This window comes from Thamnophis elegans, chromosome 11 (genome assembly GCF_009769535.1).
Source record: "Thamnophis elegans isolate rThaEle1 chromosome 11, rThaEle1.pri, whole genome shotgun sequence".
Lineage (NCBI taxonomy): Eukaryota > Metazoa > Chordata > Lepidosauria > Squamata > Colubridae > Thamnophis > Thamnophis elegans.
The window spans coordinates 64228428-64255449 of record NC_045551.1 but is presented as its reverse complement, the minus strand read 5'-3'; the positions used below and the strand labels follow the sequence as shown (position 1 = coordinate 64255449).

At 41.2% G+C, this 27022-nt stretch overlaps 1 protein-coding gene across 1 annotated transcript in view; it reads right to left on the bottom strand.

The window, feature by feature from the left end:
* The window catches only part of DIAPH3 (diaphanous related formin 3), a 71234-nt gene extending 44480 nt beyond the window's left edge, over window positions 1-26754 (bottom strand). Inside the window, exons 1-13 of the mRNA XM_032226265.1 lie at window positions 26629-26754; window positions 19870-19902; window positions 14899-15075; window positions 13480-13584; window positions 11802-11932; window positions 7740-7814; window positions 7580-7649; window positions 6782-6918; window positions 5839-5944; window positions 4380-4490; window positions 4008-4126; window positions 3498-3614; window positions 1173-1291 (exon numbers count right to left, since the gene is read on the bottom strand). Of these exons, the coding sequence (XP_032082156.1) occupies window positions 1173-1291; window positions 3498-3614; window positions 4008-4126; window positions 4380-4490; window positions 5839-5944; window positions 6782-6918; window positions 7580-7649; window positions 7740-7814; window positions 11802-11932; window positions 13480-13584; window positions 14899-15075; window positions 19870-19902; window positions 26629-26742 (1414 nt within the window). The 5' untranslated portion in view covers window positions 26743-26754. The remainder of the gene's footprint in view (window positions 1-1172; window positions 1292-3497; window positions 3615-4007; window positions 4127-4379; window positions 4491-5838; window positions 5945-6781; window positions 6919-7579; window positions 7650-7739; window positions 7815-11801; window positions 11933-13479; window positions 13585-14898; window positions 15076-19869; window positions 19903-26628) is intronic.
* Window positions 26755-27022: the final 268 nt, after the last annotated feature.

Here is a 27022-nt window from a genome sequence, read left to right as displayed (position 1 = left end):
GGACTGCCTTGTTTTTTCCCCATTTGAAGAGGTTTCACTTCTCATCCAAGAAGCTTCCTCAACTCGGACAGGATCCTTCCATTCCCCCACTAACCTGTCAGAGCGGAAGAAGCTTCTTGGATGAGAAGCGAAACACCTTCAAAAGGGGAAAAAACAAGAAAGTCCGGTTGCCTCCTGAAAAAAGCACCTTTTGGGATTAACTGACTATAAGCATATAAGCAAATGATCAGCTCCAAGAATATTTTGGGGGATAAGAGTTCAGGAAGAGAAGAGGCAAGCCAGAAATAACAGTTGGGAAGAATTTCCTTCGTGAGTATCAGAGATGCTTACATTATTGCATTATTGATGCAATTACATGATTGATTTTGATAGATACTCAAGGAAATGCTATTTTTAAGTGTGTCAGGACCATGAAAAAACATATATATATATATATATATATATATATATATATATATATATATATATATATATATATGTGTGTGTGTGTGTGTGTGTGTGTGTGTGTGTGTGTGTTTGTGTCTGTTTGTTTTTTAATTTGTGCTGATTAAAAAAAAACACTTAGCTTCCTCCCATAATTGGGGCTTACATATAATATTTGTGGTTGTTGTTGTGACTTTAAATATATACCTTTCACCCTGGCCTGGCTGATAAGGAGTCGAGCTCTGTAGCTCAATGGTTAACACATCTGCCTAAGAGGCAATAGAGCACAGGTTCGATTCCCAGCGAGGGTATGGCTAGCTGATGAGAGCTAAATAGCTTGAAATAGATCTATACTAGTCTCCCTTTATTTATTTATCAGCACAAATATAACATACATACATACATACATACATACATATATATATACACACACACACAGACATACACACACACACACATATATATAGCAAGTATGCAGCTAAACCAGTCAGACAAAAAAAAAAGATTTCTTGTGGTTTATTACCAAGTATATATAGACACATACAGAGACAACTGGCAAAAACAAATGTACATCATTATAGAACACTTCCTGAATTTAATTTCATTCATATATCACATTTACATAGCTTCCCATCTCATGTAGGGCATTGATAATAATGGTCCCTATGAAAGCTGGGCAGCAACTCCTTTTTTTAAAAAAAATATATGATCTTTCATACAAGTATAAATAGGGAATATGATATACCTACCCAGTATGTGACTGAAATTTATATCCAGCCTTTTTCGATAACTAAAATCTGGGTCCAGACCACTTCGATGTAAGACGATCTGTGAAATGCACTCTTCGATTAACTTGAAATACAAAGGTCTAAAGAAACGACGAGAAAAGCAGGTGTTTTTAATTTTACGCTTCTGAGTTGATATTGCTTTTAATGTGGCATGACATATTCATGGTCCAAGTTTGATCCGAGCTAGGATTTAAGACTTCTGTATTTTTATATGCAGAGAGTCTCGCTCTTTTGTGGGGTTGGAGGGGGGCAGAAATTCTGGCTTGGGGTCTGCTTCAGCCTCCTGGTGGGGGGCTTTGGGCAAAGGCTGGAGGGAAGCGCCACTGGTGGTAAAGAGCCGGAGGGCTCATTCCAGTGGGACTGCATCACGACCTGCAACTGGCTGACCATCTCAGCCCACTGAGCCTCCAGGTGCTGGCACGTGGCCTTGCACTCTCACAGGTCTTCCCTCTGCTTGGAAAGCCTATCCACCTAGTCCTCAGTGAGGTGCTTCTGCTGAGCCTCCTTCTCGGTCAGACCCAATTTGAACTGAGCCAGCCAACTTTCTCATGGTGGCTGCTTAGCTCCAACAACTGCTTCCTGTGGCGGCCCTAAGGAGCCCGGGCGGCCAGGCGAGGAGTGCCTAGGATGGGAAGGGCGAGTAGAGGCTGGCGAGGTGACCCTCAATGTGAGTGACATCAAGTTGGCCACGCCCACCCAGTCACATGACCACCTAGCCACACCCACCTAGCCAGTCATTAAGCAGATCATATTAGTGGTCCGCGGGATTTAAAATTACGAATTTAGTGGGGACCTCTGCCTTAGATGATCCTATAGGAATCTGGCCACAGCCATTAAAATATTAAAGGCCATATTTTTACCCAGGCATCTCAATCCTAATGCCCTAAAGTATGTATAAAATCCACCTCCTCTCAACCCCCTTTTGTCAGCCACCCCAGAAACATGCTGCTGTCTCTAATTTCCGGCTACCAAATAAACAGAGACTTCCTTTCCTGCGGCCTCCCTCCAGTTTATTTCTGGCATCTTTTGCCAGTTTGGTACTGGGACTTGATTTTATTTCCAACACCTGCCTTTTTTTCCCCTCTGTGAACAAAAAGTGGCCTAGGCAGGATTCTCTTACAATGTTATTCCAGGATAATGATCTTGCGGGGTAAATTGAGAGAATAACTGACCCAAAGACAACCCTCCCCCTCAGTAATATTTTTATCTTAACTCCACGAGAAGGTGGAGTAAAGTTAGATGTCACTAATCAAACCGCAGCACTTTGCAGTACTTGCCTATTATAACACCTACTCAAAAAAAAGGTCACTTTTTTAAATTCAAAGTACCCACCCGTGTATTTGCATAACGGCAGAAGAAGCTATTTCCAGAAAAGCAGTTTGATTCCACCACAAAAAATCTCTTTCTCAAAACCATAGCTAAGATTGCATTTGCCCATTAAGCAAACTAGGTAAAGGTAAAGGTTCCCCTGGCACATCTGTGCTAGTTGCTCCTGACTCTAGGGGGCAGTGCTCATCTCCGTTTCAAAGCCAAACAGCCAGCGCTGTCCGAAGACATCTCCCTGGTCATGTGGCCGGCATGACTAAACGCCAAAAGCACACGGAACGCTGTTACCTTCTCACCAAAGGTAGTTCCTATTTTTCTACTTGCATTTTTACATGCTTTCGAACTGCTAGGTTGGCAGAAGCTGGGACAAGTAACGGGAGCTCACTCCGTTAAGCGGCATTAGGGATTCGAACCCCCTGAACTGACCACCTTTCTGATCAACAATCTCAGCATCTTAAGCCACTGAGCCACCCGCCTCCTTTATTATTTATTTATACCAAACCCAAATTAGGAAAACTTTGCTCATTATCATGCATATCAAGGCAGACTTTATCTGGTAAGTTTTTCCACTTTCGTGATTTCATTTTGAGGCCACGAAGACCAAAATTAAATCTAGAGGTGAGTAACGCAGGCTGCCCACATCTTTCTTGTGACTCCACTGAACAAAGGTAACAACTGAATAACTATTTCTAACTTCTGAGGAGCTGCAAGGTTGTTTAGAAACATGTTAACTCTTTAAAGAATCAGAATTTTTCTCTCCAATTAGGCCGGCCTTCCTAGCCTCCCACATCTGACTTGACAGATGTTACACACTTCTAAGTTCAGATTTATTTGAAGGTCTTCCATGAAACTAAGACACTGTAATAATGTGTGCCACAGGTTGCCTAACGTTTGATATTTCATAAATATCCAGATAGGAGCTTCAGCAAAAAATTTTGTACCGTATGATTCTTTTCTTACCGTATAAAATTATCTTTTCGTATCAGCAAGAGGTGTTGCAGTATAGAAAGAAAGTAGTTTTCTGCGCTTGTATCCTTAACGGTATTCCACACTAAATTAAAAACATCATTTGCATCAGTGATCAAATTAAGGATAAAAATACTGCAAATGGTTTGTAAAGGGTAGGTTTGTTCGTATTTAGATTTTTCCTGCAATTATGTAAAAAGTTTTTAAAATTCAATCGGTGAGGAAAAACTGATTTATGTTTTTAGCCCCAAAATGAGCCATCGGTCACTAACCGATTTTGTTCCAGAGTTTCTTGGAACAACAGAACAATTCTTATATTTTATTCACAATTCCAAACTTTAACTATCACCAGATGAGAATTGCCAAAGTTTCGTTTGACCATATAAATTGAGTCAACTACGAATAAATAAATAAAAAACAGCATCAACCTTTGGATGCTGGCTACAAAGCCTTGTTTAATTGATTGCAAATTTCCATTTATTTATTTTTTTCGTGAAAGGATATTCGAATTCTGATCTGATATCATCTAAGCGGTGATAAAATTCAATCATATCTTCTTCTTTGTGTTCACTGAATACTTTCATCTGGATATCCAACGCTTCATTCCTTATGCATCTCAGCAGCTGCAGTAGGGAAAGCAGCAACGGTGTTGTAATTAATAACTGCGTCTTAAAATGAGTTATTTCAAACAAAACCCATGTATCCAAAGCTAATAATTTGGAGGAGTTATGCTATTCAAATATGTACTTTGCGAAACAATTTATACAGGAGGCCGTTTGCTCTGTCTTAATAATAGAAAGTCCACAAGGCATTTCACACTTCTTCTCATTGCAATCTTTTTAATTTAAATATTAATTCAGGCGTACACATACTTACCGGCAGTCGGTCTTTTAATCCACAACGCATAAATTCATTCCGAATGTGGAGTCGGAAGTCCAAATCGTCAGGAGTTGTAACCAGAGCATTGATGAACTGCATACAAGCTATCTACAAAATGCAAACACTTTTAATCTGCAGTACTTAGCTGGCCTTCATTGACTTGCAGCACTAGCACTTAAGACCAGGGGTGGGCAACCTCAAACAAGAGTCACAAATGTCCTAAATATAAGCCCCCCCCCCCTTCAATTCTGGAGCCGACCGGAAGTCTAGTTCCCCCACCATAGAGTCTCCTCCTAGCATGGCGTCCTTTTTCCTCTGCTGACCGGAAGTCCGGTTCCCCCACCATAGAGTCTCCTACTTAGCACAACATCCTTTTTCCTCTACCTGTCCGAACGGAAAGCTCTATCAATTGTGGAGCCGACTGGCGACAGGGAGCCGCACCAGAGGAATGAAAGAGCCGCATGCGGCTCCAGAGCTGCGGGTTGCTGATCCCTGACTTAGACTTATATACCGCTTCACAGTGCCTTACAGCCCTCTCTAAGCGGTTTACAGAGTCAGCCTCTTGCCCTCAATAATCTGGGTCCTCATTTTACCCACCTCGGAAGGATGGAAGGCTGAGTCAACCTTCAGCCAGCCAGGATTGAACTGCTGGCAGTCAGCAGAATTAGCCTGAAATGTTGCATTCTAACCAATGTGCTTTTACAGTTTTGTCTCCATAATATGTCCTCAGCATGAAACATCCGGAGAAAACAGATACCTCAGGCATAGCCAACAGTAACATTATTTTATTGCTATGAACATTATGAAATTGTTATGTCATGAACAGATGTCTACATGTAGTTGAGGACGTGTGACATATAAAATAACGTTATTCAAAAGAGAATAGCTATAATTGTTTCAGGGGATTATTAAACGTTTCCATTTTTTTTTCTGCCAAAAAATCTCCAATCAACACATCTAGACATGGACAAACTTTAGAAATAATAACGAACATATCCATGGCTTAAAGTTTCAATTCAGTCCTGGGCAGATTGGCTGTATTTAACCCAGGCTTGGACTCTCCAGAGCAGCACCCAGGAAAATGGAAAAGCAATTAACAGCACCTTTCATTTTAAAAAAATTGAACGGATATTCCCAAATCATGATAGCATAACTGCTTAAATCTCAGTTTGTTGGTTGGTCAAGTTGTTACTTCCTGTTGGTCATTGATAATATGCAATCATTGATTATCTATGCAGTTGGGTTTTTTTCCTAACCTGGCAAATATTTAACTATAGAAGTGGCATAGGAGAAACCATTCCCAAATTCTAAGTGTAATAGTCAGATTAATGAATGAGCATATCTAGCTTCATCCAAGGTTGAATAATTGTCCTGGAATTTTCTTTTTCTTCAAGTACGCTGACTGCCTTAGTTACATGTATTAGTTTTAAAATACCACCAGAAAAGCATTACTTACTTGCAGGTGGACTGAATTCTCCTCGAGACCCTGCAGAATCGGGCCAAATCGGTCAATGCCTCTCGCTTCTGCTTCTGTAGTCAAGGCTTTCAAGATTTTTTCCAGGCTATGGAAAGAAGGGAAAGAGGGAGGGAGGGAGGGAGGAGGTGGAAGAGGGAAGGGAGGAAAGAAGGGAGGTGAGATGATGGAAGGATGGAAGGAAGAGAGGGAGGGAGGAAGGAGATGGAAGAGAGGAAAGGGAGGGAGGGAGGGAGGAGATGCAAGGAGGAAGGGAGGGAGGAAAGAAGAGAGGTGAGATGATGGAAGGATGGAAGGAAGGAAAGAAGGAAGGGGAGAGGAGATGGAAGAGAGGAAAGGGAGGGAGGGAGGAGATGCAAGGAGGAAGGGAGGGAGGAAAGAAGGGAGGTGAGATGATGGAAGGATGGAAGGAAGGAAAGAAGGAAGGGGGAGGAGATGGAAGGGAGGGAGGGAGGGAGGGAGGAAGAAGATGGAAGGAAGGGAGGAAAGAAGGGAGGGAGGTGAGATGATGAATGGATGGATGGATAAAAGGAAGGAAGAAAGGAAGGAAGGAAGGAAGGAAGGAAGGAAGGAAGGAAGGAAGGAAGGGAGAGGGGAGGGAGGGAGGGATTATTATTAAACTAAACAGAAATGCATACTTCATTCTCACATCTTAAATACATCTATTCCAAGGCGCTTGCAATAAATCACCAAGCAATATTTCCCAGAAACCTCCAATCACCAACCATTCCCAATGGAGTTCAGATTCAGGGCAATTCCCCCCCTGATTATTATCCGGGGAGGTCTTATTCTCAGGGAAAGATGGTCCTTTCAATAAATGGCAGGCTCTTCTGTTTAACATAATTTGTCTCCAATTAAAAGCATAATTCAATTCCTTAAAAAAAGATTGTTCCTACATTCATTGGCTACACAATGTTACACTTACATGTTTTCCTCCCCAATAATGCATATCGCAGAGAGAAGTTTCACTGCATCAGTCATCATGTTGATGTGTTTGGGATCAATTGTTTTGGCCAGTAACGAAAAACTTCTCTCTTCGCTCATTATTCTCTCCAAACCATACTAAAAAGGGTCAAGAAATAAAAATTAGCAGGAGGCAGGTGGTGATGGTTAACAAGATGCAAATATGTAGACGGGTCGTTGCCGTGTTCCCAATACGTATGTATCAAGAAAATATATGAAATCCTACCAAATTGTGAAGAATTGCGAAGAGCGCTTCCACAAGATGATCAAATTGAGGTTGACTTAAATGCTGTTTCTTTTTATTTAATACTAGCCGATAACCCGGCATTGCCTGGGTATTTATTTATAGCGGAAAAATGTCCGGACAAAATGTAATTTCTAATGTTGGATTTTCCTCCTTACCAGAAGGAGTCCCCTTGTGGGGTACTGTGAAGCTGTTACCATGTCAACCCCACTGCACTGTATAGTAGAAGCCATTTTACAGCAGTACAGTAGAAGCCATTTTAAAGATGGCTGCAGGCCTGACAAAAGGAATGGCACATGTTGCTTTGGCTTGGTCCACCCAGTGCGAAGAGGAAACATTGGGCCAGTAGATTGAGGAGTGGTGTCACACCCACCCAATCGGCCACGCCCAGTGATTGGTGTCAAGATGGCCACGCCCACCCAGTCGGCTACAGCCATCCATCCCTCAATGAAATTGAGTTTGATACCCCGGTGTAAGCTTTCAGCTTCAAACAATTAAGCAAATGAGCGTACTCACCTTGTTATTCATAAAAGCTTTTAAGCACTGAATTATCTTATGCTGTGTCTTCTTTAGGAACTTGTCCTGTCTGAATGCAGGAAGATAAAGACGCCACAATTATATCATGTTGGTTACTGTCCATTCTTTCTCAGAATTACAGCCTTGTTAGAAGACTTACTGTTTGCTTTCAACCAGTCTTTCCAAGAGATCCAATAATAATCCGAGTCCTTCGCGTCCAAAGTTCTCAACCCAACTGCAAAAAAATAAAAAATAAAAATTAATCTTTGGCATTGAGAATAAATGGATCTAAGCCAATAACCACATAAGTGCAATATCAGTGCCTAAATTCTTCAGTTCCTTGCTGTGCCGTTTAGTTTCTGTGAACTATAGAAAGAGAAAATCAGTGTGGCATTGGGGATTCTGGAGATGGATATATCGGTGATAATATATTAAAAGGTAAAGGTTCCCCTCCAACTCTGTTATTCTGATTCGATTCAATTCTAACCTATGGAAAGCTGGGTGAGCAAGTTCGGTTCGATTCAATTCTAACCTATGGAAAGCTGGGTGAGCAAGTGGAATCTATATGGTTAGTACTTGACGGACATTATTATTTTTTAATTATTCCTCTTCAAGTACCTTGGTGGCATCTGTTGCAACTCTGGGACTGAGGGTAATTTCTTGATTTTATTGCTTTTGTAAATGATAAACTAAGAACAGGTAATTCTCAATTTAGGACAACTGAGCCCGAAATGTTTGTGGCTAAATTTGTTAAGTGAGTTTCCCCCATTTTCTCGCCACATATGTTAAGTGAAGCACTGCAGCTTTTAAATTAGTAGCTCGTATGTTAAGTGAATCTGGTTTCCTCCTTGGCTTTGCTTGTCAGAAAGTAGCAAAACATGACCTTGCGACGGTCATAAATGAATGCCAACCGTGTGAGTGTGGGGATGCAGTCGTAAGTGTGAAAAATGGTCATGAGTCACTTTTTTCAGTGCTGTTGTGGCTTCGAACGGTCACTCGATGAACGGTCGTAAATCCAGGACTGCCTGTACTTGTATACTTTATTTAGGATGCTTTAGAATATTTTAAATTAACTAAAAAAAAATCACATGTTTTTACAGTAGGTATTGAGATAGAAAATGCTATACATTTGCTCTAACTTTTGTACCAGCTGCACACGCTACTTCTCAGCTCATTGGAAAGAGTACCCTTTGTCTGAAGCTACCTGGGTTAAGATTTGGGATGTGAAAGCAGACAGGTTGGTTAAGCAATTCCATGACTAATATCCTGACAAGCCGAAGGGGTTGAGAGGTGGTTAGAGTTTAGTATTTAGAGTGAGTTTAGAATTTTATTGATTTATATGCCGCCCACTCCCGAAGGACTCCGGGCGGCTTACAATAAAACGAGGGAGGGGGGATAATACACAAACAACATATTAAAATATACAACAGTCACAATTTCCGAGGGGCTGGATATTTCGAGAGCCCCCCCCCCGGCCTGCTGGAGCAGCCAGGACTTAACGGCTTTGGGGAAGGCCGGGAGGGTAGTAAGGGTCCGGATCTCAACGGGGAGATCGTTCCAGAGGGATGGAGCTGCAACAGAGAAGGCTCTCCCCCGGAGAGTCGCCAGCCGACATTGGCTGGCAGATGGAATCCAGAGGAGACCTAACCTGTGTAATCTAATCGGTCTATGGGAGGCACATGATTAGCGCCCTGTTGAAGGGGGGTAGCCTATCAGCCCTCTTTTACGCCATCTTTACATTGGCCACATTTAATGCTATGGGAGGGGGGATTATATGGAGTATGGGAGATATATAGTCAGAATAACATCCCTTTCTCAGAGAGTCAAGGACACCTTGCCCTACAGCTGCGATGAGGTGACTGGGAGAGGCATCTCCAGTTGGGACAGTGCCTGATTGGGCCATGGGATGGACATGTGTGTGCTGGGCAGGGACTTGAAGTTTCGTTTGGGTGAGCAAAACTTGGAAGCTTTCAGATTCGGGTTTTCCCAGATGTGCCAATATGACATCTCTAATAACATGGAACTTTGAGGAACTTCAAGCCTCTGAGTCTTCTTTCGTTGGGGGTGTCATTTGGAACCCTGACAACAGCTATGCCAAAAGCCTGGACCTCTTATTATTATTATTAAAAACCTATTTTTAGTCTTCCCACTAAAAGGTTTTTCATTTAAACAATAATAATCTGCAGGCTATGTGTAAATCAGCCGTGCTCGTGTTCAGATAGCCCTGCAAGCAAATTATCCAGATAGTGCCATTAAAAAAAATCCTATATCCACTGACTTAATCAAGTTCTAATTTTAGTGCCGAGACCCCTGACAAGATCATAATGATATGGAGATTGAGTCAAGAAGAAATGAATGTGCAACCAGATGAAGCACATCAATAGCACCATTAAAAAAAACTCCCAATGAGACCTTTCCTAGCTTGTTACAAAAAGAAAAAAAAAAAGAAAAAGAAATCTACGGTAGTTTCCAGAGTGCAGGGAAATATATTAAGCTACCAAGCCCATATTTCTCTATGTAGCTTCGCCAATGGCTGTGTCTTTTTAATAAAATTAAATTCTATAAAGGAAGTCCCTGACTTGCAACAGTTCGTTTTGAGACTGTTCAGAAGTTACAACGGCGCTGAAGAAGAGACTTCCGACCATTTTTTAACACTTACGAACGTGGCGGCCATCCCCGTAGTCATGGGATCAAACTTCAGACGTTTGTCAGCTGACTCACACTAAGACTGTCACAGTGTCCATCACGTGACCCCACTCTGTGACCTTCTGACAAGTCAACGGGGAAACCAAATTCACTTAACAACCGTGTTCTTGTACCCTACGACTATCATTAAGTGTTGTACCTTATGATTCTTGTCGAATGCATCTTGTCTTTTTATGTACACTGAGAACCTATGCACCAAAGATAAATTCCTTGTGTGTCCAATCACACTTGGCCAATGAAGAATTCTATTCTATTCTATTCTATTCCATTCTGTATTTCTATTCTGTTCTATTCTGTATTTCTATTCTGTTCTATTCTATTCTGTATTTCTATTCTATTCTATGCTGTATTTCTATTCTATTCTGTATTTCTATTCTATTCTATTCCTATTCCTATTCTATTCCATTCTGTATTTCTATTCTGTTCTATTCTGTATTCCTATTCTATTCTGCATTCCTATTCTATTCTGTATTTCTATTCTATTCTATTCCATTCTGTATTTCTATTCTGTTCTATTCTGTATTTCTATTCTGTATTTCTATTCTATTCTATTCCTATTCCTATTCTATTCCATTCTGTATTTCTATTCTGTTCTATTCTGTATTCCTATTCTATTCTATTCTGTATTTCTATTCTATTCTGTATTTCTATTCTATTCCATTCCATTCTGTATTTCTATTCTGTTCTATTCTGTATTTCTATTCTGTATTTCTATTCTATTCTATTCTATGCTGTATTTCTATTCTATTCTGTATTTCTATTCTATTCTATTCCTATTCCTATTCTATTCCATTCTGTATTTCTATTCTGTTCTATTCTGTATTCCTATTCTATTCTGTATTTCTATTCTATTCTGTATTTCTATTCTATTCCATTCTGTATTTCTATTCTTTTCTATTCTGTATTTCTATTCTGTATTTCTATTCTATTCTGTATTTCTATTCTATTCTGTATTTCTATTCTATTCTATTCCTATTCCTATTCTATTCCATTCTGTATTTCTATTCTGTATTTCTATTCTATTCTATTCTATGCTGTATTTCTATTCTATTCTGTATTTCTATTCTATTCTATTCCTATTCCTATTCTATTCCATTCTGTATTTCTATTCTGTTCTATTCTGTATTCCTATTCTATTCTGCATTCCTATTCTATTCTGTATTTCTATTCTATTCTATTCCATTCTGTATTTCTATTCTGTTCTATTCTGTATTTCTATTCTGTATTTCTATTCTATTCTATTCCTATTCCTATTCTATTCCATTCTGTATTTCTATTCTGTTCTATTCTGTATTCCTATTCTATTCTATTCTGTATTTCTATTCTATTCTGTATTTCTATTCTATTCTATTCTGTATTTCTATTCTATTCTATTCTGTATTTCTATTCTATTCTATTCTATTCTACCTTAACTTACATAAAACGCCGAATGGAAGACAGCTGTAATGTAGAAACACCACCTTCATGAAACCAGCTTTTATTTTTATTAGAAACTTCTGCCGAAGTGTTGCCTTACCTGACAGGGTTGCTAGTTAGCGACACACGAAGAGATTCTAGGCAGCTGACAAGTTTTTCATCCACGGTTCCAGATTTTAATTCGTATATGAATTCCTGAGGCAAGATCTGCTTTCTATTCTTGAGGCTTCCCTGAAAGGACATAACCGTACCCGTCGTGAAACAAATATAAATAAATGTTCATATGCATTTTAAGAAAACACATACCTTCCAGTCAATCTGGGACCTTCTTCGTTTCAAAATCGCATGCTAAATGCATAGATCTATATCCCAATACATTCTATTCTATTCTATTTATTCTATTCCATTCCATATCCCAAAGCATCCTACTCTCCTCTACTTCCACTCCATTCCATTCCTCATCTCAATACATTATCTTCTCTTCTATTCTTTTCCTTCTCTTCCAATTCCTATTCAATCCCATCCCACCCTATATACAATCTTGAAAGCATGCTCAAAGATGTACGCATGTTCCAAAATAGTACCATTGGGGGATGAAAACCATGAGTACTGAATGCTTTAAGAGGATTACATATGCCATGTCAGAACTTACCCTAACTTATTTGCAGAACCAGAACTCCTAATTACTACTACTTGAGAGACCGCCTGCTGCCAATTACCTCCCAAAGACCCGTCAGATCACACAGGGTCGGCCTCCTCCGGGTTCCGTCCACCAGCCAATGCCATCTGGCTACTACCCAGGGGAGGGCCTTCTCTGTTGCAGCTCCGGCCCTTTGGCATGAACTCCCCGCGGAGATCCGGACCCTCACCTCTCTCCAGGCCTTCCGGAAAGCCGTCAAAACCTGGCTGTGCCGGCAGGCCTGGGGTTGATGAGTTCCCCTCCCCTCTCGACTGGTATGGCTGTGTGATTTTCGTGTATTTTAATTAAGTGTACTGTTGTTTATGTTCCCTTTCCCCTTTGAGTTGTTCGCCGCCCTGAGTCCCTCCTGGAGAAGGGCGGCATACAAATAAACCAAAACTGAAACTGAAACTGAAACTAATTAAACTCAGAAAATGTTGTTGTTCTCATCATTCAGCCGCCAAGTCACATCTGACTCTTCGCGACCCCATGGACCATAGCATTGCCACGTGGCAGGCTCCCCTATCCTCCACTGTCTACTGGACTTTGCCCACATCCTTGTTCACTGTGTCGAAGACACTATCTAACCATCTCATGCTCTGCTGTCCCCTTCTTCTTTTGAATTCCCTCTTTCCCAACATCAGGGTCTTTGGCAAAAAAGCCTATCAGCCAATTAAACCTTGTTTCTATTTTTTCTTCTTCTAACTTTTATCATTCTCTTTCACTAGTGTATGCTGTGGTCTGGGGGACGCAGTGGCTCAGTGGCTAAGACGCTGAGCTTGTCGATCAGAAAGGTCGGCAGTTCGAATCCCTAGCACCACATTAATGGAGCGAGCTCCCGTTACTTGTCCCAGCTTCTGCCAACCCAGCAGTTCGAAAGAACATAAAAATGCAAGAAGAAAAATAGGAACCACCTTTGGTGGGAAGGAAACAGCATTCCATGTACCTTCGGCATTTACTCATGCCCACCGAAGACAGCGCTGGCTCTTTGGTTTTGAAACGGAGATGAGCACTGCCCCCTGGAGTTGGGAACAACTAGCACATATTTGCGAGGGGAACCTTTACCTTATGCTGTGATCTCCCTGTTGCATATGCTTACCTGCCTCGAAGCAGCGCTAGTATACTGCAACACCATTTCCTTTTTGATACTGAAGTCTTTTTCTCTTAGCGGAGCTTTCCGATCCTCGTTTAAATTCATATCTTCCTAAAAAATATTTAAAAAGTAAACACAGGTATGAGAGATCGCAAATTGATTCCAAAATGTTTCGGAGTGGGGAGAAATGGGATGAGGTCTGCTTTAAAAGTCAAGAGGCCTTAAAAAAAATGTTGGGGTGTGTATGTGTGTGTGTTTTAATTCCGTGTGCATGTATGCGTGTGTGTGTGTGTGTGTGTGTGTGTGTGTGTGTGTGTGTGTGTGTATGTAACTCTGGAACACCTCAAGCAATTTCAACCAAACTTGGTACACAGATGAGTTACTTTCTGGATAAAAATCTTGTGGGGTTAAGAAATCCCTAACACCACTAGGGGTCTGTGTTCTGTTAAAATACAGCCTGTTGTGCCTTGAAATGGCTTCTACTGCACTGTCGTAAAATTGCTTCTACCATACAGTGCAGTGGAGTTGCCATGGTAATGGCTTCACAGTATTCTACAAGGGGGCATCCTCTCATAAGGGGGAAAAATCCAACATTACAATTGGTTTGCACATTTTCCCCCTATAAATAAATACCAGGCAACAATGGGTTACCGGCTAGTTGAAATAAAAAACCGCCAGCCTTCCATTTTCTTCTCATTTTCTCGATCCATAGGAAGGAAAACAACTTTCTAAGTAGTCTGTTTAGGAGGTAACATCCTGCCTTTCCATTCTCACCGTAGGACATAAGCTCTCGTGGTTTTTTTCCCCAAGTCAGCAAATAATGCCAGAAACCAATACTTCAACAAAGATCTTGATATTTCCCATCTTCAAAATAATAATAACAATATTGTCAGCTTCACTCCATTACATAATTAGGAAAGAAAAACTAAGAGACTCCATGGATTGGAAATCAAAAGTACTTTTACTAATTATAAATGGTAAGCGAGCAGTTGCGAAGCAAAGTCTACTTAATTAGGCGCGAAAGCGATTGATATATAGAATAGCCCATTCCCCACCCCTTAGGATCATAGCTTCAGGCCAATCATAAGTCCTTCAAGTGTCAGGTGTGAGATAACTTCAAACAGGCATCACGAAGATGGAATGTCGAGGCCGTTAGTCTAAGCGGGAAGCTCTCACGCATGCGCCATCCGAGCATCTCGAACATCCTAGAACATTCCTCCAGCACATCAATTAACCCCTCCCAAATACCAGCCCTCCCCTCCCCGTTTCATGGCAGCTGAAGCAACAGCAAGGCAGAAGCTGACAATATCTTCATCACGTGAAGTATTAGTACTGCTTTATCAAGCCTTAGTAAGGCCACACCTGGAATACTGCATCCAGTTAAGAATTACCCATCTAGTCCAGGAGCAGGCCTGCAATGCTTACCATCATTTTTTCAAACAGTGCAAGGATCTCTCCATCTGACAAATGCGTAGGCTTGAAGTCATCCATCTCTGCAGGGGTGGTGCATTCACTAGATGAGCAATGTGATTGCTTCAGATGTGGGAGAGGCGGCCTGTCCTTTTTGCTGCCCGGGATCCGTATGCTAGAAAATTTATCAAACTAAACAAAAAAAGAAGAAGCACATCTCAGCAGGTACACAGTTAGTTGGAAAAAAAAACCTCATTTCTCCTAAAATAGATTGATTATCCGGAAGTTTTAAAAGCAAGCCAAAAAAGTTTGATTATACAGTAAGCCAGAGACCATTTACCGTATTTTTCGGACTACAAGACGCATCGGTATATTGATGCACCAAGATTTCAAAGAGGTAAGTAAGAAAAAAAAAAGTTTTTGTCCTCCCAGAGGAACGCTCTGAAGGCGTTAGCAGGGCTGGGGGAAGGCAAAAGCACCATTTTTGCAGAAAACAGGCCATCTTTTGCAAAAACAGAGACATTTTTGTCTTCCTCCAGCCCTGCTGAAGCACGCAGAGTGCTTCTGGAGGCTTGGGAAGGCAAAAATGCAAAAAACAGCCCGCTTTTTGCAAAAATGGGATGCTGGGGTGAGGCTTCGGGAGGCCAAAAATTGCTGTATTCAGTGTATAAGACGCACCAACATTTCCATGCTCTTTTAGGAAGGGAAAGGTGCGTCTTATACTCCAAAAAAAATACAGTATTCTCACCCACCCCTCCAGACTAGAAACCAATCATTTACAAATTAGAGTTGTTGAAAGTGTACAAATGAGCATTGGAAGGATAGTAATACAAAGGGAGAAAATGAAACCTTCACGAAGAAGAATTGGGTCAGTTGCAGGACACTTATGATTCCCACAAAGACGTGAAGAAACTTTCCACACTGGGAAACTACATGCATTGGGGAGCTATGCCCTTTTTCTCTTGGCTTAAGGAGTCAAAAAAAACCAAAACAAAACCCCAACATCATATTTTATGCCTCTTCCATAATGTTTTATCAACTGGCATTTTGCCAACATACAGTTCTTGCACACAATGCTCCTTGCCATGCTTCTCGTTTATTTCAGACTCCCTTATATTTTGTATCTAATGTTGCCAATTTAAGCATCGTTAAGATAGATATGGTACATGATTGATAGATGAGAGGGGGTGGCGGTGTGGTATGGATCTAAGATACCAATTCTAACTAAAGAAAGCTGGATTAGAACGTTGTTTGCCATGGTTTCTCATTTATTTCAGAGTCCCTTATATTTTCTAATGCGGACAATTTAAGCATAGGTAGGTAGGCAGGCAGGCACACACACACACGGCTAGGGATTTTTTTTCTTACACTGTGAGTTCAAGGTTTGAATTGGATAGATAGATTAGATAGATAGATAGATAGATAGATAGATAGATAGATAGATAGATAGATAGATAGATGATAGATAGATAAATACATAGATATATAGATACAATGATTGATAGATAGATAGATAGATAGATAGATAGATAGATAGATAGATACATACATACATACATACATACATACATACATACAATAGATACAATAGATACAATGATAGAGAGAGAGAGAGAGAGAGAGATAGGATAGATAGATAAGATAGATGATAGATAGATAGATACAATAGATATGATGATAGATAGATAGATAGATAGATAGATAGATAGATAGATAGATAGATAGATAGATAGATAGATAGATAGATAGATAGATAGATACAATAGATAGAATGATAGATAGATAGATAGATAGATAGATAGATAGATAGATAGATAGAAATGATGATAGATAGATAGATGATAGAGAGAGAGAGAGAGAGAGAGAGAGAGAGAGAGAGAGAGAGAGAGAGAGAGATGGACGGACATAGAGATACATATACAGATACATAAGTACATATACAGTAAAGTCTTGAGTCTTTGAAAGAACAGGGAAAATATTTGGCATAAACTTTATCTAGTTAGGTGATACAAATCTAAGTCTAAGATATCAATTGTAATTAAAGATAACCCTGGATTAAATTGCTATTTCTGCAAATTAGTTCTTAATAAAGACAGTTTTCAAGAAAACTGTTTCCTACATCCTAAGAAAAAAAACTCTCCTAGTTTTTTTTTTCTCCCCTTCCTAAAATTATATCAGTTTTGCAACCTTATATTAAAGCATAACTCTTGAAGCATCAAACATTTCATTTCCTTGACCGTTGGGTAAAGAATGTTTTGCAAGCTGCATTTCCTCTGGACTCAAGAAGAGGCCATTTAGGGCACAACGAGTCCAACTCCCGTCTCAGGGCACGAATCCAATTTAATACGGTCCTTGCAAAGGGAACGAAAGCATCGCCGGCCTCAACGCATCCTGCAAAAAAAGCAGCTCATCTTTTTGTAATCATAGTCTGCTATCGAACACGTAAACTGCAAATTCCATTCTGCTTTCCGGATCTGCTTGCTAGAACTTGACGTAATTACATTTTGTTTGGCTTCCTAAGGTGGTAGGGAAAGAGACAGTCTCTTTCCGCAGGGCAACTTTTTAGGGCTTGGAAAAATGTCAGCAGGCCCCAGTTTCAGCCGCCTTTTGTCAAAATTAAACTGTTTTCTCTCTCCTTCCTTCTGAATAGTTCCGTGATCGTCTTCCTTACTTTTATCTGAAAAACGGACATACTGCGGTGTCGAGTTCCAGTGCCAACTGAAGTGACACTTGACAAATTTTTCTGAGTTTTTTGAAATTATGCTTCTTTGGATGCAGCCTAGAGTTGCTTTTGCTTCCTGGGCAATAAAGCCACACACTGATGACCGTTGTAGAATCTGGGATTAATTACAGATCCAGGAGTCTCTTCATGTGTCACTGTCATCAAGCCAGGGAAACTCCTTCTGGACCTACCCTTTTGATTACTTTCAACCAACTCTTTTAATCTAGCAAGGCGACATTTTTGTCATGTCACCTGCAAATTTACTAGGAGTCGGCACAGTGATTGGGATGCAGTATTGCAGGCTAACTGTGCTGACGGCCAGCAGTTCGATTCTCAATGGCTAATGGATGATTCAGCCTTCCATCCTTCTGAAGTCTGTAAAATGAGGACCCAGATTGTTGGGGGGGCAATAGGCTGGCTCTGTAAATCGCTTTAGAGAGGGCTGTAAAAGCACTGTGAAGCGGTATGTAAGTCTAAGTGCTGTTGCTACTAAGCATTTCCTTACGTATCAACTTTGCAAGGCTCTCCAGCCTGGAAGCTTACCCAGAAGTACTAGCAATAAAGGAGAATATTTGTAGCTCAGGGTTGAAATGAGGGTGTTTTGGGTCATCTCCAAGCTTGATTGTTTCCTTATAGATGTTTCATTGTCCAAACTAGGTAACTTCATCATCAGACTAGCACTAATGATTTTACCTGGTTTGGATAATGAAATGTTCTGACCCCCCCCCTCCTTGCTCGTTCAGAAACGACAGCCACACACATCTTGCAAAGGAATGTCTTTATCAGTCCCGGCTTTTGCTGGCTGCGAGCCCAAAATAAACATAGCTAAATTCTCTGTCAAAAAGTTAAACAGCAAATGCAAAAACAAACTCTCACAGCGAACCAGGTTTACAGAAAGCAAATCACTTATCCAAGTGCCTCTTTGAATCATGAACACGAACTCGAACAGGAACGGAACTGAACTAACAAAGGAACGTTGACTTCTGCAACTAAGGCGTGGCACCATAGTCTTTTAATCATAGGAGGAGATCCTTAATGAGCCCCAGCTGCTTGTTATCTTCTCCTGCGAGCATCCTGAAACCACTCACAGGAGATTTCTGTGTCAGTCTGATAGCAGCTCCAAAGGCCCCTACCGAGCCACAACATGAAACATCTGCAAGAATGTTACTGTAACGCGCTCTACATGGGGCTGCCCTTGAAGAGTGTTCGAAGACTTCAGCTACTCCAGAACGCAGGCGCGCGAGCGATTGTGGGTGCACCCAGGTATACCCACGTTACACCTATCCCCCGGGAGCTGCACTGGCTACCCATTAGTCTCTTTGCTACTGTCTGACCACTGCCTAGTCTGCAGCTCTTCCTCCTGTCCATTTCCACATACCGGACCACCACAATATCATCAACCAAGTCATAAAAATGTTGAAGAATATCAGCCAACATCTCTGGCATCCTAGTTGATAACTCTGTTGTTGGCATCAGAAATCAGCTGTTGAGCAACAAAACACTTAGGAAAGTTGCCGTTGACTTATATATTTCTACCTTCTAACCAGATATGGCATATTTTTCAATGCTATTAGGTCCACACCATTCCCAAATACTAATATTGATAGATGTCCAATTAAAAAATGAATAACTTTAATCAGTGGAACAACTTGCCTCCAGAAGTTGTAAATGCTCTAACACTGGAAGTTTTTAAGAAGAGGGTGGCTAACCCATTTGTCTGAAGAGGTGTAGGGTTTCCTGCCTAAGCAGGAGGTTGGACTAGAAGACCTCTAAGGACCCTTCCAACTCTGTTATTCTATTCTATTATAACTCTGGCAAAACACATCCTTTGCACACTGCAAAAGGACTACCCAGAGATTTTAAAACAACCTTTTAGTGGGTAGGAAATGGACCTGCACTAGGATGGGATGAGAAAATGAGTAAGGTTGGATTAGGGCATAAGGAAGTAGATGTTACGTTTAGATAATTCCCTTTCTAGGCCCAAGAAACTTTGCATGAGTAGGACATAAAATCAAGCCATCATTTATCACAGTAAAGAAAGAATAAGGTGGTGATTGTGCTTCCACAACACACAAAATCAGGACAATCACACAACATCTTAATATGTGGGATGAACACAGTTGGAATTGTCAGAAGGAGCTATAGAGTTTGGCTTATATCTCAACAGACAGCTATATCCAAAGAAGCAAAACACACAACAGATTATTTTCCCAAACAAATTCTCCTGAAATTTACGATATAACAAGGAAAACAAAATAGCTTACCACATCATCTGTTAAAATCTTGAGGTGCAAGGGCTGTAAATGAAACAAACCATCTGTTAGGGCGATTAAAAGTATAAACTAAAAGGAAGAAATGTTTTCACACAGATTTAGGTGGAATGTAAATATATACAACTATATCTACGTGACCCCAATACTTGTATAATACTCACCCCCCCCCCCAAAAAAATTCAAAAGTCAGTAGTCAGTTCATACTAAATTAAACTGGAATGTGCTTGGATTTAAAGCAGGGGTAGTCAACCTTTTTATACCTACCGCCCACTTTTGTACCTCTGTTAGTAGTAAAAGTTTCTAACTGCCCACCAGTTCCACAGTAAAGGTGATTTATAAAGTAGGGAAGTAACTTTACTTTATAAAATTTATAAAGCAGAGTTACAGCAAACCCCTACCGCCCACCACGAAAGCTGGAACGCCCACTAGTGGGCGGTAGGGACCAGGTTGACTAGCACTGATTTAAAGGATGGTTTAGCACCATATGCTAAGTAAGCTATTGGGATGCTTCAAGCCATAACAGTAGAGTCATGTAAAGGTAAAGGTTCCCCTCGCACATATGTGCTACCCATTCCCGACTCTAGGCGGCGATGCTCATCTCTGTTTCAAAGCCAAAGAGCCAATGCTGTCCGAAGACGTCTCTGTGGTCATGTGGCCAGCATGACTCAATGCCAAAAGTGTGCAGAACGCTGTTACCTTCCCACCAAAGGTGGTTCCTATTTTTCTACTTGCATTTTTACGTGCTTTCGAACTGTTAGGTTGGCAGAAGCTGGGACAAGGAACGGGAGCTCACTGCTAGGGATTCGAACGGTCGAACTGCCAACTTTCCTGATCGATAAGTTCAGAGCCTTAGCCACTGAGCCACCACGTCCCTCAATTCTTGTATAATCCCCCCTCCAAAAAAATTCAAAAGTCAATAGTCAGTTCATACTCAATTAAACTGGAATGTGCTTTGATTTAAAGGATGGTTTAGCACCATATGCTAAGTTAGCTTCTGGGATGCTTCAAGCCATAACAGTAGAGTTATGTATATTGCATGAATCAAACATCTTGTTTCCTGGCTGGCAATATGAGACAAATGAAAATGAACAATTTCCAACTGACCTTCTCTTTTCATAGAACAACTTTTGGGGCCTTCTAAAATGGTCCCCATGAGCAGCGATACGCTAACAGAAGTGCCCAAAGCCTTATTGCAAGAAATATCCGTCTGGTTCAGTTCCAAGCCGGGGGAAAGACACTGAAAACATGAAGGCTGATTGGAAAGATGGTTTAATGACGAAGCAGAGCCACATGGAGTTGAGAGTGGGGGGGAGGGTGTTTATACCTTCTCTTGGGGCTTTGAACTTGAGCTTCCTGTTTCTGTGCAAGGACATGTATTCTATTGGCTGTTGTCAGGCTCTCGTGGTGCCATGTAGGGGTTATGTAAGGGTCATAGCTGGCTCTATAGGCAAAGTACAAATCCTAGGTGTTTGTCTGAGCTAAGTTTGATTGAAGTTCGGAGGGTGATGCAATAATTCATATTATGGCTTAATGGCTTTGCCCTGGGTTGGCTCATGGGTGAGAGCTATTCTACCTTTGCTGCAGGGAGTAATGGATTACCAAATCCATTACTTGGGGCCAGGGGCTCTGAGTCTCCGTGTCCCTTAAGATTTTTTTATTTCTCTTTTAGGAGAAATATTTCAACCTGCTTCCACACCCTCTTCTACTTCTTTCAGATTTTTCCAATACACGTTATCTAGCAGAGATTATGAAAACCATAAATACCACTTTGCCACATTAAACCTGTCTGTTGCAGTAAGCCTCTACCGATTGTATTAAAAATAAATATAAGATACAGCCTTTTACGTTGTTGTTTTTTCACGTTTCTACTTGATAGGGCTGCTTTTCTGTGAAAGCTCAGATGAACTGACAGTTACGGAAAAAAAAACCAGAACAACAAAAATATATGTAACAAAGTAATAAACATCAGAAGAAATAAAAAAAACTGCAGCACGGAGAAATACGGCTTGTGATCTGAAGCAAGTAAAGGCAAAGCTTTCACCTGGAACCAAAAAAAAGGAACAAAAACAGCAACTTATAGAAGTCCTTGGGGAGATAAACGCTCATCTGCCTCAAGGCAGAATTCAAAATGCAGCACTCCTTGTACCCAGGAAAGTCTTTTAACTGCCTTGGATAAAAATTGTAACAAAGAAGCTAAGCCGTGGTGGCTTTTGCACAAATCCTTTTTCAATAACGCAATAGCAAGTAGACTTGTATGCCCCTTCAGAGGGCTTTGACAGCCCTCTCTAAGCGGTTTACAGAGTCAGCGTATTTCACCCCAACAACCTGGGTCCTCATTTTACCCACCTCGGAAGGATGGAAGGCTGAGCCAACCTTGAGTCTGGTGAGAATAAAAAAAGCTGCCTTTTTAAATTGATAATTAGAAAGGGCTTATGAACTTCAAAAGCATCTCTTTAGACAAAGAGGAAAAAAAATAAAAACAAATTGCAGACTAAAGGACCAAGCACACAGATCAACTTCCAAGTGCTTCAACGACCCCTCTAAAAGGATGCCAATGACCAGCTATTTCTTGGATGAGAAGCGAAACATCTTCAAAGGAAAAAACAAGAAAGCTCCTATTGCCTCCTGAAAAAAGCACCTTTGGGGACAACCATGACCAGGATGACTGAGAATCTTTACCGACTTTTAACTATACAATTTGGGATGAACCCCTTTCAAATGGTGGGAATAGGAATGGATTTCCAGAGGGGAAAAAATTGCAGACTACAGGAACCATTTGAACTACTCAGGTGACCCTGACGACACAGATAAACCTCCAAGTGCCTCAAAGACCTTCCAAAAGGAACGCAAATGACCAGCTATCTGCAAGGAACACAAATCCTTCCATTCCCCACTATCCTGTCCAGAGCCGAAGAAGCTCTTGGATGAGAAGCAAAACGTCTTCAAAAGAAAAAAAAACAAGAAAGTCCAGTTGTCTTTGGGAAAAAAGCACCTTTGGGACAACCTGGATGACTGAGAATCTCTACAGATCTCTTGAGACAAGCAATCTGTACAGTAACTAACTAATAAAACTATATTCAGAAGGTGAAATACAGTTCTATCTTGAAAACTTGTTAACTCCAAGGAAGACCGGCAAGTAAAAGTGTTAGCAGCCATTTATTGGTTCTTTCGTTTTTGAGAAAGATTTTTTAATCCCTTAAGAAGCGTAGCTTTTATGATGTTTCAGCACTCAATTGAAATTCAATCCTGAAAGCAAAGCACAGCCCTTAGTAAAGCCATTTCTAAAATTCCCACGTGTCTTAGTAGGAAAGAAAATCCATGTTCTCAAGAAACCAAAATGATTTTGAGGTCTGCTTAGAATTATCATCCTAGCATCAAAAATAAAAGGGGGGGGATGCTTACTGTATTTTAATCAAACCTTTTAAACAAGGTAGAAGAATTTAGTAAACATGATATCCTTGAATGGATGAAAGGATTTTTCCCACTGGATGAAGTATAAATAATTTTTCACTTCATACAATAGCTATTACCATCTGAGAAATAAACTTGATGCCAAAATCGTATGTATATTATTCAGAAACATCAAATGTAGTAGGATTATTTTCAGATAAGGATGTCCAGACCTTCGATAAAGATGACATTGTCAAATGTTATGCTGGTGCCATATGCAAGGGTTGCTGTGCTCCGCCAGTGGAGCTGGTTGCAGATCGGGCAGTGAGAAGGTTGGGGAGTCCTGGAGTCCTGGGAAGGCTCTGATGAGGGCTCTGTGTCAGAGGCAGAGAGGGGGCCAGACCCCTATGGCATCAGCTGCCTTCGGAATCAGACATCAGGGAGGCAGAAGAACAGCTGGAGCCTGTCCCCAGTGTGCGCATGTGCAGAATTGCTAGACGAAGGGAACAGCTAAAGAACAGGGGTTGACTTGGGAGTAAGGCCACAGCTGGACGATGAATGCCCCCTCCCAGAGGAAATAAAAAAAGGAGAGAAAGGGGAGTGGAGTTCGCAGGAGACAATTAGTTCTCCGAGATTCCTTGCCAAGTTTTGCAGATATCAGCCTGCCAGCTCTACAAGCCAGATAAGGCCTGTGACTGTAAATCCTCCCTTGAAGACTTTGCTGGATTTGAATGAGCAAAGTACCTCAAAGAAATAGAAAAGTAAAGTACAGTGGTACCTGGGTAGTTAAACTTCTTTGAAACTCATCAAATTTGGTACTCAATGCATTGAGAGGCAAAAACTTTGTCCCGGTATTCATCATTTGTTTGGTATGCAAAACACCAGTTAGAACTTGCGTTGGGCTGCCTTGTGACTCACTACAATTATTTATGGAAAAAATTGCTTGTTACTCATTGGTTTTTTGTACTCATCACACCTCCTGGCACCAATGAGTACCAAAGTACCACTGTATATGCAAATCTCCTGAAATTTTAGGGAGAAAATTGGAGACACAGCCGATCAATTTCCCTTTCACAACCAGTCAGGTCTTTCCCAAGAGGTCAAAGATTCCCTTCTCAAACCCTACTAGGCCCCAAATGGTTTATCATTCCCTGCCCAAGCATCAGCTAACTCCCTTTCCAATAAAAGATAATTGTGTAACGTGTCACCATCACCACAGGCAACCCTTTTGTAATTCCTTGGTCTCTCCAAGGAAATCACTCATTCCTTTATGATCCTAATACAACATTTGTAAGTCCAAATGTTTAGTTAATTCTGTTCAGAAGCAGGTCCACGTCTTCCCCCTTAAAAGACCACTTTGCAAACACTACTACAGGAACTCTATTCAGTGTGGAAGTGACCCAGCCCTAATACAATACAAGGCCCTAATACAACTCCATTTTCTCATACCTTCCCAAGTACAAGTCAATTCCCTTCCCACTGAAAAGGTGTTTTAAAATCACTAGGAGCATCTCTTTTGCAGTGTCCAAGGGACCCTCCCAAGCCCCCTTCCTTATTCCCTAATGCAGGGGTCTCTAAACTTGGCAATTCTGGGAGCTGAAGTCCACTAGTCTTAAAGTTGCCAAGTATGGAGACCCCTGCCCTACTGCAACCCCAATCACTCCTAAGGCCTCTTTCTGATACACACACCCTTTGTCATCCCTTCCCAGCGCAGGTTCAATTCCCTTCCCCTTAAAGGGCCATTTCAACTCCCAGAATTGCCAGGTTTAGAGACCCCCGCATTAGGGTATAAGGAAGGGGGCTTGGGACAGTTCTTTGGACCTGCAAAAGGGCTGCCCCTAGTACTCCCAAAGCACTCTTTGAGTGGGAAAGGAATTGACTCCTAAGTCATTTAGACTTAGAATAACTTTATTGTCACTTTGAATGTACCCCAATCAGCATACATTAAACATTTCGTTGCATACAGCTCCCAAAAGCTCTCCACCTCTAATATGCACTGCGTAAACATGACAAAAAGAAATACAAAATTATGCACATAATTACGAAAGCACGTAAAAAATGCACATAATCACATGTATTATATGACACAGAGAAACAACAATTCCCTTCCTACTAAAAGCATGTTTTAAAATCACTAGAAATAGTGCTTTTGCAGTGTGCAAGGGACCCTCCATTGCCCCCTTTTCTTATGCCCCAGTGCAACCCCAGACATTTCCCCATCCTTTCCCAGCGCAGGTCAATTAGACTTAGACTCACTTTATTGTCACTTTTTGAATGTACAACTGGGACATATTAAAAATGAAATTTGGTTGCATGCAGCTCCCAAACGGTCTGCACCTCTAATATACATACATAAATGCAAATTTTATCCTTCCTCATCCTTCCGATTTATCCTCACTCATCCTTCCTATTACCTATCTCCTCCAACTTATGACTATGACCTTGTTGCTTGTATACGATTTATATTGCTTTATTTAGCTTCCTAGTATGATTTGATTGCTTATTTAGTAACCTATGGCTATCACTAAGTGTTGCATCCTATGATTCTTGATGAATGTATTTTTTTTCCTTTTTTATGTAGATTGAGAGGTTATGCACCAAAGACTAATTCCTTGTGTGTCCAATCACACCTGGCCAATAAAGAATTCTATTCTATATTCTATTCCTAATTCTAATTCTATTGATATTCCTAATTCTATTCTATTCCTAATTCTATTCTATGTTCTATTCCTGATTCTAATTCTATTCCTAATTCTAATTCTATACCTAATTCTATTCTATATTCTATTCTATGTTCTATTCCTAATTCTAATTATATTCCTAATTTTAATTCTATTCCTAATTCTAATTTATTCCATTTACTCTATTCCATATTCCATTTTATTCTTCATTCCATTATCCTATCCTATTTTTTATTCCTAATTCTAATTCTATTCCTAATTCTTTGCTATGTTCTATTCCTAATTCTAATTCTATACCTAATTCTAATTCTATTCCAATTCCTATTCCTAATTCTAATTCTATACCTAATTCTATACATAATTCTATTCTATTCTACTCCTAATTCTATTCCCACTTCTATTCTACTCTACTCTAAAATTATGCACATAGCCACATATATGACATGACACAGAGAAACCACAATTCCCCTTCCCACTGAAGGCTGCTTTGCGAGCATTACCAGCTAGAAGCCCCCTAGGAATGGGACCCCCTCCCCACCCCCCCGCCCCTTCTTATAAGCTCCAATGCGACCCTTCCTCTCTCTCCTCCCCCCGCCCAGGAGCCAATCAATTTCCTTCTGCAACCACCCCCGAACCGCTCAAAAGGCCTCAGCCTCGCGACCCCCCCCCTAATACTTACGAACTTGGCTTTCTTGCTGCTGCCGCCACCGCTGCCGCTGCTTCCCTCCGAGCCCAGCGCCTCCGCGGCCTGCCTGCGGGGCGGCTGGGTCTTCCCGCGGGGACCCCTCTCCATGGCGGCGGAGGAGGAGGATGCGGCGGAGACCCTCCAGAGCAGAGCTCTCCCGGCTCGAATTCTCCCGCCGCCCTGGCCACGCCCCCTCCTGGCGCGAAGGTGGCCAATCGCGGGGTCCGCGCGCCCGAAGGCGGCCTCCGGATTGGGCCAGGCGGCTAACCAATCGCCGCTCGCCTTAACCGTCGTTTTGGAAGGGTGTACGGGGAGGGCGGGGGAAGGGGGCGGAGGAGCTGCTGGTGACGTCACTCGGCCGGATGAGTCGCCTACGCCTCCTCGGAGT